The sequence below is a fragment of the Chiloscyllium plagiosum genome, chromosome 4 (genome assembly GCF_004010195.1).
Source record: "Chiloscyllium plagiosum isolate BGI_BamShark_2017 chromosome 4, ASM401019v2, whole genome shotgun sequence".
NCBI classification, from domain to species: domain Eukaryota; kingdom Metazoa; phylum Chordata; class Chondrichthyes; order Orectolobiformes; family Hemiscylliidae; genus Chiloscyllium; species Chiloscyllium plagiosum.
This window is the reverse complement of record NC_057713.1, coordinates 83,593,775-83,609,644: the sequence shown is the minus strand read 5'-3', so window position 1 is coordinate 83,609,644 and position 15,870 is coordinate 83,593,775. Positions and strand designations below refer to the sequence as shown.

Genomic DNA, 15,870 nt, shown 5'->3' with positions numbered 1-15,870 from the left:
GGTGCAAGGTGATATGCCGGATAGAAATAAAGTCCAAAATCAAGAATATGAGCATGGTGGCTGAGTGAATGGTCAGCACAGATGTGAAATCTGTTTTAGAGCAATCGAAGATGTTTGTGGGAAGATCCAGCTAAAGGTGCAACGATCAATGAAAGGATAAGGATTTTGACTCAGTATATGGAGTCAAAGCGAATCATTAAAGTCGAACTGAATAGGACTGGCTAGAATCTGCCAGATGAAAGCTACTGAGGGTTGATATAGTGCACCATTTAGAAGCACAATACAATAATCCAGTCTTCATAAAAACATCCCTTTGGCAGAGAAAGGTGAATAACTGTTTTTCAAGTACCATTTCACTATTTTTGTCAAGATTAATGCAAGAAAGGGAGACCTTTAGGACCATATGATAAATATAGAAAATGGGGGCTGGAATTAGTAATTCAGCCCTTTGGACCTCCTCCACCATTCGATATGATCGTGGCCAATCGTCCATTTAGTACCTTATTCCGACTTTCATCCTGTAGCTTTTGATCCCTTCAGCTGTCAAATGAAACCTTTTTGGTTTCTGTTTTAAAAACTGTCACATTCTCAGACACATTCTCTTATAATTTTTCTGTTTTCCATGTTGGCCTCTCTCATGACCTGACTGGAAGAGTTTTCCATTGTGTGCTATATTTTTTGATGTGGTACCGTGTCAAAGAAAATTGATCTGAGACGACCAAATTCAGTTTGGATTTTTTCAGTACTGTTACGTTGAAAGAATTATATCCATCGTTTTGAGTTGGACTTAAACTTGGATATGCCCATGTAATGTTACACCTGATTTTCATTTCCACTTCCCAAGAAAAGTTTTTAAAAACCTTGTTTCTCTATTCCACTGTTTAAGGAAGTGATGTCAACAGAATGATGATGGTCAGAAGGTGGAGATTTGCAAAGAAAGACAACATTATCTGGGCTTGACCAGGAAATTGTTGAGCTAGCGAGGGGGGAGCACTCTTTGAGACTAAGGCGGGGGGGGGAAATATACAAAACCAATTAATAGCATGTTGGATTGTACAGAAAGGCAAATCAAAACTTAAATGTAATGAAGTCATTTATATTTAAGAGTTTGCCATAAATACTAAAGTAGTGTTTTAAAAATGCATCATAGGGCAGTACATTTGCAGCACAAGTTACCCTGCTCTGTTATTTGCTTGTATCCAAAAAAAATCAAAATCTTTATCATTTCATCTCAATTCATTCAAGCTTAACGTTCTTTACTTTTCTGCGAAGTGATGTCATTATTTGTATTAAAAATTTCCTCTACACTTTTGTCAAGGTCAGTTTTTCTTCCTTAACACTTGGTCTAAAGCGAATTCTATTCATTATTATTAAAAATGTTTACTCATGTTTGTCAGAAGGTTAAGTTATAATACTTTTTAATGAACCTGAACCAAAATCTGAAAATTGCAGTTGTGTGAATTAGTGTGATAATGCTAATGATTGTTTTGCTTTGTCAAATTGCATTGGGACATAATGCAGGAAATAAGTGACACTGGTAAGACTTTAATACCTTTGCAGGTTTTCTGGAAATTTGTTTAGATGCCATCCTATTTTCTTGGAGCAGCTACAAAATATCTTTCTGATACAAACATTGTTTTCTTTCGCAGTTTGTTGCATATTTTAAGAACCCCGATATTGAAGGCTCTGTAAGGACCTTCACTTGGTGTTTGGTTTAGGAGCGTTGGCTTGTGTATCACTGAAAGATGAAAGGATTTGTTGAACTAGAAGAGAGCTACCCCTTTGACCTTCTGGAAGAAAAAACCACCCTTAATGATGTTATTGACAACCGTATTCGTGAGCATACTGTTGAGGTAAGTATATTTTATACATTGGCATGTAACTCTTACATTGATGTTAAATTAATCAGGCAAACTGCAAGTCAAAGGTATTAAAATTAAGCATACAAGAGCACTATGTGAAGCCAATTGCAACTTTTATTCACCAGCCAACATTCTAATCACAATAATTACAAGGTCACCTGGTAAGCTAAAATTTAAATTTATTTGCCATTGCTTTTGCTGAATTTGCATGTTTTCATTCTATCTGGTTATCTGGATAATTGCATCCTCTGTAGCTGAAATCATAATCTAACCATACAATCCTCAGTATAGTGTGCTAGACCCAACCATCTCCAGCTGTTTCATCAATGACCTTTTTTCTATCAAAAGGTCAGAAGTGGGTGTGTTTGCACCCTGTTCAGCATCATTCGCAATGACTCCGATATTGAAACAGTCCATGTTCAAATGCAACATCTGGTCAATATCCAAGTTTGGACTGACCAGCAGCAAGCAACATTCATGCCACACAAATGCCAGGCTGTGACCATCTCCAATAAAAGACTATCTAACCATTCCCTGTTAACATTCAATGGTGTTACCATCTGAGTTCTCCAGTATCAAAGTCCTTTGGGTTACTGTTGACAAACTCAACTGGACTCCGGACACAAATGCAGTGCCTCTGATGTGCTCTTGTAGCCAAGGAATACTGCAGCAAGTATCTCCTGCCTCCCTAAAACCTGTCTGCTATCTTCAAGGCTCAAGTCAGGAGTGATTGAATGCTCCCCAGTTGCCTCGATAAGTGCAGTTCCAACAACATTCAAGAAGCTTGACACCATCCAAGCCAAAGCAGCCCATTTTGCTGATACCATATTCGCAAACATCCACTCCTTCTACCACTGACGCTTAGCAGCTGTGTGTACTGTCTATAAGATGCACTGCAGAAGTTCACCAAAAATCCTGATACACTACCTTCCAAACCCATGACTACTTCCAACTAAAAGGACAAGGCACCAAATATATGGGAACACCACCTGCAAGGTTCCCTTCAAGCCATTCACTATCCTGATTTAGAAATATACCATTGTTCCTTCATTGTCAGGGATGAGAATCTGGGAATTCTTTACATAACAGTATTATGGGTCAGCCTACAGCATGTGGACTACAGTTGAAGAAAGCAATTCATCACCTTTTCAAAGGCGACTAGGTATGGGCTGTTATGCCCTGGGTTTGATTCTTCATTAAAATATTCAGGCCGTCCTTAAGAGCAGCAGTGGGCAATTCAGTCCCTCCACTCAACTCTACTATTTAATGTGATTATGGTTAAATATTTACTTTGATACCATTTTCTTGTGTTATCCCTTGATGTTTTTCATGTGTAGCAATATCAGTCCTGGTCTTGAATATAATTACAGACCAAGCCTGTGGGTGTAGTCTAGGATAGAAAAATACAAAGAATTAGCAACCTCCGTGTGATGAAATTCCTGCTCATCAGTGTCCTAAATGATAACTTACTCGGAGCCCATGTCTCCTTGTTCGTGACACCTTGTTGGTTGATGTAAAAATTGTTTGAATGAGATTACCCCTCAAACTGCAAGGAATAAAAGCTCAGTCTTTTTAACCTTTTCTTAAGGACAATCCCTCTAACCCAGGAATTAATTTGATGAACCTTTATTGTACTCCCTGTGGCAAAAATATACAGGAGCATGTCTGTGGTGCAGGTTTTCTAGATTTCCAGAAGGCATTCAGTGACATTTTCACATAAAGCTGTTAGCGAAAATTAATGTTCATGGAGTCAAAGGCAAATTATTAACTTGGTAAATACACGTTAAAGGATAAAATTAATATGTATTCAGATTGGAAGGATGTGATTAGTGGCTTTCCCAAAAGATCTTTGCTGAAGTCTCAACTAGTCATTGTTGATGACTTGGATACTACAGTACAAAAATTGCATATACAAGTCTGGTGATGTTGGGGTCATCGTAGGTATACAGACGAGAGGATAAAGTTGGCAAGAGACACTGATTTAAATAAGTGAACAAAGCATTGATGTACTTCAATATAAGCAAGTGTGAAATCCAAAAGGTAAATACTTAAATACCAAAATAGTTGTTTTAAGTATTTCAATGATGAGTTTAGAACAGTGGAGGCCTGAAAATGGTTATGGTCTCTTCTATATAGATGACCGATATGGTAATCGGGTAGAAAAGAAATTCAAAAGAGCCATTGGAATGTTGACTTTTATAACGAGCACTGGAACATACAGGGGATAATCTTTTGCTATGGCTATACACGTTTGTCCAGAATACGGTGTACAGTTTAAAGCACCAGAAATTCAAAAGGATGCATTTCCCTCAGAAGGAGCACAGATTCACCAGAATGTTTGCACCAGGGCTCCAAGGATTGAGCTATAAGGATCAATTACATACAGAAACTGTTCGTTTAATTCTGTTGTTCACAGACCCACCTACCACCACCACCTGGTTTTACAGCATACTTCTGTTTTCTCACTGAGCTAATACCATCTTCAAACTTGTACCAACCTTTGAGATGGAAGGTATTTATACCAAGAATGAGAGACTTTAGCTATGCAAAGAAATTACAGAAGCTAGAATTATTCAGAACTGAGAGTTGAAGAGGCATGAAAATTATGGTGGGTTTGACAACAAATGGGAAGCTGTTTCCGGTTACGTGGGAGAGAAGACAAATAGAACGGCCAAAGGGAAGATGAGATTTATTTTGTGACCTTCAAGGTGCTGCCTGAGGGTGGTGTAAACAGTCAAAATAAAAACTTTCAAAACAAATTGGATATATACTTGGAAGGCAAACAATGGCAGGCCAATGGCTGAAAAGCAGAAAAGTGAGACAAATAATTAAATTTGTAGATAGAATGGACTAAATGGCCTCAACATTCACTAAGCTTTTATTATAACTTGTAATGGATCTTACTGGTTGCTGGTTGATGTATCCATTTCCGTTACATTCCATTGTGTGTACACAGCTTGCTTTGTCCACTTGATGCAATGGAACCAAACTAGTTCAGATTAGCATTAAAGATCGATCAAGTGTTGCTATTAGACCAAAGAACTCCAGTATTTGCATACATTTTCTCATTTCTTATACATGTCACATAAGGGTAAGTCACATTACTATTAGCAGTTTTCAAAATTCAAGAATGGTAAATAAACCCAAGTATCACAGCAGTTTTAACTTGAGTTGGACATTGTGGCCTGTTGGCTAATTACTGCCAGCTAACACTCATACCTGAAAAATAAAATAAACTATTAAATAGAACGCAACTTTTGCATGTATTCAGTCTCCAGGGCAGCAGTATTTCACTTCAGTGTGGTGATCTGAGCTCTAAATATTCTGTCACTACTGTTGCACTGGAGCGAGCACTTATTAATGATCCATTCTTAAGACAATGTAGTTGATTCCATGTTGCAGACAACAATCATTGTGTACTGAATAAGAACTTACAAGACCGATTAACCAGGAAGTGCAATCTTTCTGCTGCCTTTGACAGTGAGGAGAGCAGTTTTTTTCAAAAGGAATCAAGAAAGATTTCATAGAATCCCTACAGTGCAGATAGAGGCCCATCAATCCTTCAAAGAGCATTCCACCCAGACCCAGCCCTTCATCCCATCCTGAATCCTGTATTTTACCATTGCTAATCCACCTAGCCTGCTCATTCCTAAACGCTATGGACAGTTTTGCATAGCAGATTTTGGATTGTGGCAGGAAACCGGGGCACCCGGTGGAAACCCACACAGACTGAGAGAATGTGCAAACTCCGCACAGTTGGTCATCCAAGGTGAGAGTTGAATCCTGGTCTGTGGCTAACCCTGCCTAACCACTGTCACCCTTTAATTTAGCAGAATGGAAAGTATGTGAAAATTAGTGTGGCTTGCTTTGAAGTTAAACATTTTTGAGACAATAAAGAATGAACACATATGCTTGATGGACAGAAACCTAAGGTGAGTGTGAATGGTGGGCATCAAGAAGTTCAGGTATACAAGTCCCTGAATTGCGTGCAATTTAGAGTCCTAGAAATGTACAGTATGGAAATCGACCCTTTGGTCTAACCCATCCATGCCAACCAGATATCTCAACCCAATCTAGTCCCATCTGCCAGCACCCAGCCCCCATATCCCTCCAAACCCTTCCTATTCATATACCCATCAAAATGCCTTTTAAACATTGCAATTGTACCACTCTCCTCCACTTCCTGTGGCAGCTCATTCTATACACGTACCACCCTCCAACCCTGGCAACATCCTTGTAAATCTTTTCTGAAACCTTTCGAGTTTCACAACATCTTTCCGATAGGTTGGAGGATTTAAGCTATAGGGAGAGGCTGAACAGGCTGGGGCTATTTTCCCTGGAGCGTCAGAGGCTTGAGGGTTGATCTTATACTGGTTTACAAAATTGAGGGACATGGATAGGATAAATTGGCAAAGTCTTTTCCTTGGAGTTAGGGAGTCCAGAACTAGAGGTTTAGGGTGTGAGGGGAAAGATATAAAAGACACCCAAGGGGTCAACTCTTTCACACGCAGGGTGGTATGTGTATGGAATGAGCTGCCAGAGGAAGTGGTGGGGGCTGGTACAATTGCAACATTTAAAAGGCATTTGGATGGGTATATGAGTTAGGAAGGTTTCGGAGGGATATGGGCCGGGTGCTGGCAGGTGGGACTAGATTGGGTTAGGATATCTGGTTGGCATGGATGGGTTGGACCGAAGGGTCTGTTACCATATTGTACATCCCGATGATTCTAAAAAGGCAAAAGCCAAGAACCAAAAGGGAAAAATAATCAATTTGTGTAAAATTTTGCATATCCCACTATACTGCAATATTAAAGTCAAAAGAGAGCTCATAACAGATTCACAACTATAATGCTGCTGAGTGAAAACTAATAATGACAAACAATTTGAGAGACTATTTCCACTGGAGTGAAAACAGGAAATTTTGACTTTTAAAAGCCATGGCAGGTTTTGATAGGATGACAAACAAAGACGAATTAAACTCTAGGGTCAGAAGTCAATCATGAAGGCTTAGTAATCTAAAATGATTCATGAGTAAAAGAGGTCAGAGGAGATATTTTTACTCGGTAGCTTGGAGTATGTTTTTGCTTCAGTGTGGCAGAGACCATTACAGTTGTTAATAAAAAATGAGAATATTTGAATCAAAAGATTCAAAGCTCTGTGGACCAAATGGTATTTGATCTGGGTTACCTTTGCAAAAATCCTGGATGAACATGATGACCTTAATTGCTTGTTCCTAAGCTTTTGTTTCTATAAGTGGACATTTGATGATTGGAAGGGGAAGAAAAGATTTTAAATTTCAGATTTAGAGTTCTTCAGTCATTATTAATCGTTCTAGCCATTTTAATACTTATGTTTATGTTTAAATTCCAGGAAATGCTAAAACCCTTTTGCTGTTTCTTTAATAGAATCTAATGGTGAATTTATATTGCCAATATATTTCCTGGAGCAAATCTGAGAAGTCCATTTCTGGAACTATAGACACTATACTAGTCATATTGTTTTACCATGGCAGACAATGGAATTTGTAATCAATTTGAAAAAAATCTGGAATTAAAAGTCTCATGATTACCTGGTCTGGGCCTACATGCGACTCCAGATCCACAGTAATGTGGTTGACATTTAACTGCCCTCCAAGGCAACTGGAGATGGACAACAAATGCTGTCCAAGCCAGCAATGGCTGTAGCCCATGAATCAATTTTTTAAAAGCTAATTTGTCAACTTTTTTTTTTTGAAGTGTATTTTTGATGATTAGGATGTGTCATTTTACCAGTAAGAGATGAGACATTTCTAAATTCACTTCCATTGTCTGCAACTCGTGCCCTTTGTCCTGAAAACCGTATTTCCATGAAGAAATGCCGTTTGTTACAGCAAACATTGTGACCCTTTTAGAGTTCTTTCAGGAAAGATATTTTAATACAACTTGTAGAAATGTGCACATAAATCCTGTGTCTGAACAATAATGGCATGCTGATTTATTTAGATTGCTCAGTAGTTTTAATTGTCCTTCAAAAATAGTATGGTAATTCAACAGGCTTCTAAATATTTCCATTCACAAATTTTTAAACAGTTTAAGGCAATTGTTTATTTCCTGCCAAACAAGTGGTAGCCTTTAAAGGTAATTTGTATGTATTCGTTTAAGTTGTAGTTGTTCGATTCATAGCTTAACTTGTGAATTTGGACTTAACTGGCTGATTCAAGAATCAAATTATGTTTGGTAGTACTTCATGCCTCCATATTGTTCCAGTTATCTTCAGAGCTGTGATGGCTATGTCCAGATTGAGATTTTAAACAAATTACTTTTTTGATTTGGAGATGCCGGTGTTGGACTGGCATGTACAAAGTTTAAAAATCACACAACACCAGGATTACTTTTTTGATACTTTATTTACTTCCCCCTTTATCCTTGGATAGAAGAATAGATATTTGGAGCCACAATTAGTGCATTAATAATGGACAGAAATTACCAGCACCGCAAATCTGGAATACCCCATTATCATCTTTGTGTGAGCATGACATTCTATACTGTGAGCCAAGGTTGCTCCTGAAAGTTTCTTCTTTTCAGAAGTCTTGATGTGTAAACCTACTTTTGGATCCCTGGGTATTAGTGAGGAACACTTAAGATCCTATGCTTACCTGGCTGGCATTCATTGAATCATAGCAAGACATAGAGTAGAGAAGGAGGCCTTTCAGCATGTTGAGTTTCTGCCAGCTCTTGTTCAGAGCAACTCAGCTGGTACCACTCCCAGCTCTCCAGCCTTACAGATTAAACCAGCCAGCTCAACATATTAGGAGTCAGATCTATCTGGGATCTGGACAAAATACTGCGGATGCTGGAAATCTAAGGGAAGCGGAATGCTAGAGAAACTCCAGTTCTGGCAGCATCTATGGAGAGACCAACAATTAAAGTTTCCAGTCCAATACAACTACTTTAGAGCAGTTTGTCAGACCTGATGTGTTTCTCCGTCATTCAGTTTGCTGCTATCTGCAGTCTTCCCGATGAGCTTTAATTAATGATCAGTTGGACCGTTAGTATTTTATTTCTGTAATTGCTGCAATAACCATAAAGAGTAATATTTCAGGTAATGAACCCAGATTACTGTATAGTTTTTGTAATATTTATTAGTAACTGATGCTTTTCTAATTCCTCAATTGTAGCAAACTGAAAGGAATGCCTTCTTTGTTGCTGATCTTGGGAATGTTGTGAAGAAGAATATTCGATGGAAGAATGTGATGACGCATGTGAAACCATTTTACACGGTTAAGTGTAACAGCAGTCACTCTGTAATTGAAGTTCTGGCAGGTCTTGGAACTGGTTTTGCTTGTGCAAACAAGGTGACAATTACTACAATTTGTATTTTTGTTTCATTTAATTTTACAAATTTGCACTTCATTGTCCAATAATGCTGCTCTTACAATTTTAGCCAAGAATTTACAGAATAGAAGAATATAAGCTCATATGCCTGAATACCTAATTTATTTCCTCTCACAGAATGAAATAACTCTAGTGCAAAGCTTGGGAGTAACATCTGAAAATATCATCTACACAAACCCATGCAAACAGATTTCCCAGATTAAGTATGCAGCTAAAAAAGGAATAAACATCATGAGTTGTGATAACAGTGTTGAACTTCTGAAAATTGCACGTAACCATCGCAGTGCCGAGTAAGTGCAAAACTTAACAGAAATATGTAGTATAGATTGTTTAACAAGTAACTGGAATAATCTTACATTGTGATGCTGTGATTAAGATAGTATCATTCCCTGTGCATGTTATCAATTTGGTAACCAAAATCTGTCAAAAATTTTAAATTGTGGGCTGCATTTAAATATGGACATGAGTGGATTTGTTTGAGGGGTTGTCAATTGAAGTGGACTCCATTTTCTCACTGAGGAGTATAATTCAAAATGTGAAGTCAAACCCTACCAGTATTTGTTGTAAAACAAAAACTGGATCCACAGTTTTGTAGATGATTTTCATTTCTTTGTGTTGTACAGAAATGTATATTAAGCGCTTTTGTCGAAAGTAATTGCCTCAAAACCTCATTTGTCTCTAAAATAAATGTAGCTGAATTGGTGTGCTTCCTGGAGGACCAGAGTATAGTAGAACATAGTATTGGTAAATGGAAACCTAATCTAAGTTTGTGCTTTAAAATTTTAAAACTCAAGCTACCGAAGGAAACTGATCTGAAGAAGTTTTAAATTACTGTAGTTTTTAAAGAGTAGCCTCTGAATAAATATTTACACTTTGCATAAATACAAATGTTATTAGATAGGGTGACCAACCATTTCATGTTAATGAAGGAAAGCTGAAGAATGAACCAGATATCACACTGCAGTTGGTTTTATAATTGGCATACTTTCATGGTTATTAGTCAGTAGTAAAAATAATCGATGCCTCGTGCCTGACTAGACAGAAAACCTGAACCATCTAATGCAGTACAAAAGCAAAATACATCCTGATGATGAAAATATGAAATTAGAACAGAAAGTGCTTGAAACATCAGTATCTACAGAAAGTAGAACATTAACCATCTCAGTCAATGGCCATTTCAGTTATGGAAAAACTTAAAGACAAGCTTTGAATAGTATCAAGATGGATAGTGATAGACCACGCAGTCTGTTAAGCTTGCTCTGCCATTCTATAGGATTCTGATTGATCTTCGGGCTCCACTAATTGCTCATTCCCCATGTTCATTGTTTCCCCAAGAGCCCCAAAATCTCTGTTTCAGCCCTAAGTAAATTCAAGAATGGAACATTCTCAACCTCAAGATTAGACTTTTTAAGGAGATGCAACCCTGTGAGTGATGATATTTCTACTGTTCTCGGTCATAAATGAACTTCCTTTATTCTGAAATGCCCTTGCATTCTAGATTCCCTAGCCAGTGAACTAATTGTTTACCTTGTCCAGGACCTTCAGAAATTAACATTTCAATTAGCTCACCTTTTATTCTTCTAAACTTCTCGAAATGTAGATTCAGTTGGGTAGAATAAGCCCCTCATACCAGAAAGCAATCTGGTAACCTACTCGCTACTGGCTTCCAATGCAAGTATGACCTTCCTTAAATATAAAGACTGTGATGTGCACAGCTTTCTAAGTATTGTTTTACCAAAGCGCTGCATAACTTTTGCAAGAACTCCTTCTTTTAATTCTCAGCTCCCCTTACAATGAAGGCCGTTTGCCTTCTCTCGAATGCCACATTCTGAAGCTAGTGTAACTTTTGAGCTCAGTGTAGGATAATGGGTAATATATTTGCCCAATAGACAACCTAACCTAATGTACAGTCTCCTTAGTGTATAGGATTGGTTACAATGATCTACTTCCTTTGCCTATATTTTGATCTGAATGATTTGGCATCATTAAAAAACTGGAGTTGATATAAACATAACTGGACCAATACTACAACAGAAATTAATCAGTGAGTTGAGGATGTGGAGCCATTGATGTTTCTGCATACTCCTGTAAAGTTCAGTACTGTGGTGCAGATCAAAATTCGAACTGTCTGTTACATGAAAAACTTCTCAAAGCAATTTTTGTGTCAACAATTCTAATATCTTAATTCCTGCATGGGACATTTACACAGCTTGCATGTTAAAGCACTGTTTAAAATAATTACTTAGGTGCAAGAAGTATTGTTTTCCAACTGTTGAAACAGAAAAATAGAATGTTCATGCCACAAAAAACACTTCAGAAGTGATCTTCTCAATTAGGAGAGTCACCATTTGAATCTCAGACTGAGCAGCAATCTGTTGCTGTTTATCACTTATTGATACTATAAGTTTAATTGAATCGATTCAATTGCTTGGGTGCCAGTAAGTAACTGTTATTGCTGCACTGTAGAGTCTAGATTCCATGGTTGTGGTTATACAGTTAGGCTGATCTTGTGTTTTTGAATCTAAACTGCCCATAAGAAAATAATCCAAATGCGAACATCTCAAACATTTGGTTTCTAAGCTATAATTTGCAAAATAAAATTGCTCTCAAAGACCAGTGTATTGAGAAAAAATTCATCCGTTTTTATTGGTGGTTTATCAATCATGTGCACTGTAGTTTAATTAAAAGAATTTGATTTATTACGTATAAACACCTTTTACAATACTAGTTTTTTAACCATTGGTATCATTTTGTGCAGAATTTGTCTAAATGTTAATATTCATCTGAAGTTGATTCACCTTTCCTGTAAATTCTGTATTTTTAAGGTCAAAAGTACTGAATGTTAATTTAAAAGACTTCTTTTTAAAAAAAAGAAAGACCTAGCTAGTGTTCATTTTAATACTATTTAGAAATACTGTTTGCTATGACAATCCAGATTTAGTTAAAATGAGTTTTTAAACTGATTTTAAAATCTTTATCAGCAGTTATTGTTCTCTGCCTTTTATTGCCATTAGACTAGCACGTTTTCCAGGATTGGTAAAAGTGACAAAAGTGCTTTGATCTGCTGAACTACTTGGAAGTATTATTAATAACAAACAATAGGAAAAGTTAATTATATTACAATTGAACGTAAAACTGTCAAGGAAATAATGCATCAGTAAGACAGTGAGCAAGGACTACCTTTAGGCACAGCACTATTGCAATGGAATGGAATTCATTAGAAATGTCATGTAAGCTATCTTTAATACAATCGTTTTCATAGAATGAAATGTTCACCCCAAGGGCATACAAATATCATATGTGAATCAGTACAAAGGAAGATAAAATCTGGTCCAGAAATTGGATTGTACACTGCCTCTTTCATGGACAGAAAGAAGTATTGAATACTTAGATTGTCCTGGGGGAGTGGCATATACCAAATCATTTGGAGTATCTAGAGTCACCCACGTACCTGCTTGAGCAGTGAATGTTCATTTCAGGTCGACTTTGGAAACTGCGAATGCTGGAAATCCGAAATGTAAACCAAAACCACTGGTGAAGCTCAGCAGAACTCCACAGTGGTTAGCACTGCTGCCTTACAACTAGTGGGATGGCGTTCAATTCTAACCTTGAGCAACTGTGTGGAGTTTGTACATTCTCCCCATGTTTGTGTGGGTTTTGCTGGGTTACCACAAAACTCCGGCTTCCTCCCACAGTCCAAAGATATGCAGGCTAGGTGGAATGGCATAGTAAATGGATTAAAATTCTATTGGATCATAGAGAGAATCAGGCTTGACGTTTTGAGTCCAATTTTCCTCTTGTTTGGATCAAAGTCTTCCATTTCTGGAGAAGTTATAATTGGGACTCGAAATGTTAATTCTGTATCTTTCTCCACCGACTACAAGAACGGCTGAATTTTTCCAGCACTTTCCAATTCCTTAAAGGAATCTCTAGTCTGTCATCAAAAGGTCAAGGATAATCAAAAACCTTTTTGCCAGTTATTGGAAAAAGATTTTTGAATTTGATAATTATATTAGTGGTGTTCAATCTGCCTTGTGATATTCAAAACTAGCTGCGTTATAAAGTTATGCAGTTTCACTGAATGTCCTTGACACTTCTTAGTAAAACTATTTGTAACTATGGCCTGCTCATAGCTGATAAATGTTTCAGAATTGGACAGTGAGTTGCTAGGTAATACTGAAAATTTGATGTGCGTTGTAATACTGTAAAATAATTATACTCCGAAACTAACAAAAACAATCTTGGGTGAGATGTGAACTTGCAAATTTTCTGTTACAGTAGCATTTTTTTGTGAAGATCCATTATTTGCTATTAAAAAGTGTAGAAAAGAAAGCTAGTTGGTTTCTTCTCTTTAAGGCATAGCTTATGCTGAAATAGAGCAATTAGACCCATTCTAAATGTTGAGCCTGTGCAATATCCATTGACATTGCTATTTTGTCATTGGAAAATCTGGAAGCTTCAGTCATCTCCATATTAGGTATTCATAAAATTCTACCTTCCAAAAGGCATGTACGTGGTTGTTAGGTATAGAATATCTGGTTAAACTTTTAAGACCCAACTGACCTGTTGTCACACCACTTCAGCTGATGAGCAGGGGGCATTGAAATGATTAGGTCAGCATATGTTGTATTATTAACAAAGTGGTTTGTCTTAACCAGAAACAGTTACACTGAGCATTTTCTAATTGAAACAATTGTTTTGTTAGTGTTCAGTGCTCTTAAATTGACTTTTGTTACAGCACCTAGTCAACTCATTTGATGAAACAATTGAGTCTTGGCTTGCTGCATTTCTCCCCCTCTCATGTCCTTTGCAACATATGTAGCTACACATCTAGGCCCTAATCACCAGTTTTCTCTCCTGTGCAGGATTTGTTTTTATTTAGGTTCATGTTCCGAGCTTGGAAGTGGGAGCCCCTGCCATCATAATCTTCATGCTACTGACAGTCTTCAAGCTGCACATGTGGTGATGATGTAAACCAACTGTGCCCCAATCATCTTCCTCTTTTAGGCTCTTGATAGACATTGCAATTGCTGATTCATGTGAAGAAAATGAGATGAATCTGAAGTTTGGAGCTACTTTGAAGGACTGTAGACACCTGTTGGAATCTGCAAAAGAACTAGGGGTTCAGGTGGTTGGTGTCAGGTAAGGAGTATTAAATTTTTGTTTCAATAATATGAAATGACTGGGATATTATGAAACTAAGCAATATGTTAATGTTTTCTGAGTTAAAGCTATACAAACTTTTACTATAAAAATTTCGCACAGACATGTATTTTTATGATCTGTGTAATTTGCTGAGTAGGCAATGTTATTATTTAGCTGGTGTAAAGATTCTAGTGTCTCTTTTCTGTTACTCACCAGTAATCCAACCTTTTTGGGGTAATTCAAATCTGAGAAATTGTATCAGCAATATGTTGAAGAAAGGGGATACAAGGAGTGTCTTTTGAACAGTTCTACAGTTCTCTTTCTGATTTCTATTTTCTATGAATCTCTGAAGATGGGAAACTGGGAACAGTTGTTCTCTCAAATGGTTACCTTTTTTTGTTAGTCCAGGAGCATGAAAAAGCTGAAGCTTCTGAGTAAAGCAGCTTCCTGGAACTGTATTTGTATTTGCAGGCACTTCTATATGTTGTGACATTTACGTTAGAGCACTCTTGCTTTGTTTATGCCACTTTCAATATTGTTATTCACTTCTTCTATGAAAGAAATATTTTTATTTTTGTATAAAAAGCATTGCATTATTGTCCACCCACTCCATTTCTTGCTTAAGAGATTGGATATCCCTTGTCTTTAAAACAAAAGCTTGGTTGTGTGGCAATGACTTCACTCAAAAATAATGCAGCTTGAGACTGGGAAAAAATACAAAGTGGAAGCCAAATAATTGCCAGCAGGAATGAAATGTGCTGTCCTTGGCCCATTCACAAACCTCTTAATATCTGGTTTGAGAATGTCATTGGTCAAAAATGAGCATGTAATTTTGATTTGGTATGTGACCACATTTTGGCAAAATACAAGATAAACTAAAATGATATTGCAACCCAAGTGTGGAAGGCGTATAGATACTACATAACCTTACGACTATTTACAATGTACAGTTTTGCTTCCTAATGATACATAGGAATATGTAGTTAAACTTATTTTCCTTACACAGGCAACTGCAAGAGTGTAATACTGTAGATTTCTGTAAACTAACCTTTTAAGGCTTATGCTGTGATTTTTCTCTCACGGTAAAATGTTTGTCTTTGGTTAGTATGTAAAGTAAAATACTTTACTTGTTTTTACTTGTTTTTCCTTAACATGATTTAGGGTGGATGAGGGAGGGGGTGAGGGTATCGAGCTAGTCAGTAGTGAAGCTTAATTATACTTGGAGAATTGTACTGTGAAACATAAATGGAATGTGACCACATTATTAATTTAACTATATTTTTCAAGCCTAGTATTATTTGGCAGTGCGTCCTTTATATATAGTAGTTGTTAGAATATAGAAGGTGGAAGATTTTGTCAGCAATTAAGTGTAAACCAGTTGGGCATGATCTTTGGGGACAGATTGCAGATGCTCTTTGGGGAGAAAAACATCTATAGAAATGATCCCTAAAGTAATTAACCAGTTCTAGAGATTCAATTAGCAACTGTTT

At 37.1% G+C, this 15,870-nt stretch overlaps 1 protein-coding gene across 1 annotated transcript in view; it reads left to right on the top strand.

The window, feature by feature from the left end:
- The window catches only part of LOC122549163 (antizyme inhibitor 1-like), a 38,763-nt gene that overhangs the window by 14,586 nt on the left and 8,307 nt on the right, over positions 1-15,870 (top strand). The window contains exons 3-6 of the mRNA XM_043688523.1: positions 1,650-1,853; positions 9,019-9,195; positions 9,353-9,525; positions 14,243-14,377. Coding sequence (XP_043544458.1) covers positions 1,746-1,853; positions 9,019-9,195; positions 9,353-9,525; positions 14,243-14,377 — 593 coding nt within the window. The 5' untranslated portion in view covers positions 1,650-1,745. The remainder of the gene's footprint in view (positions 1-1,649; positions 1,854-9,018; positions 9,196-9,352; positions 9,526-14,242; positions 14,378-15,870) is intronic.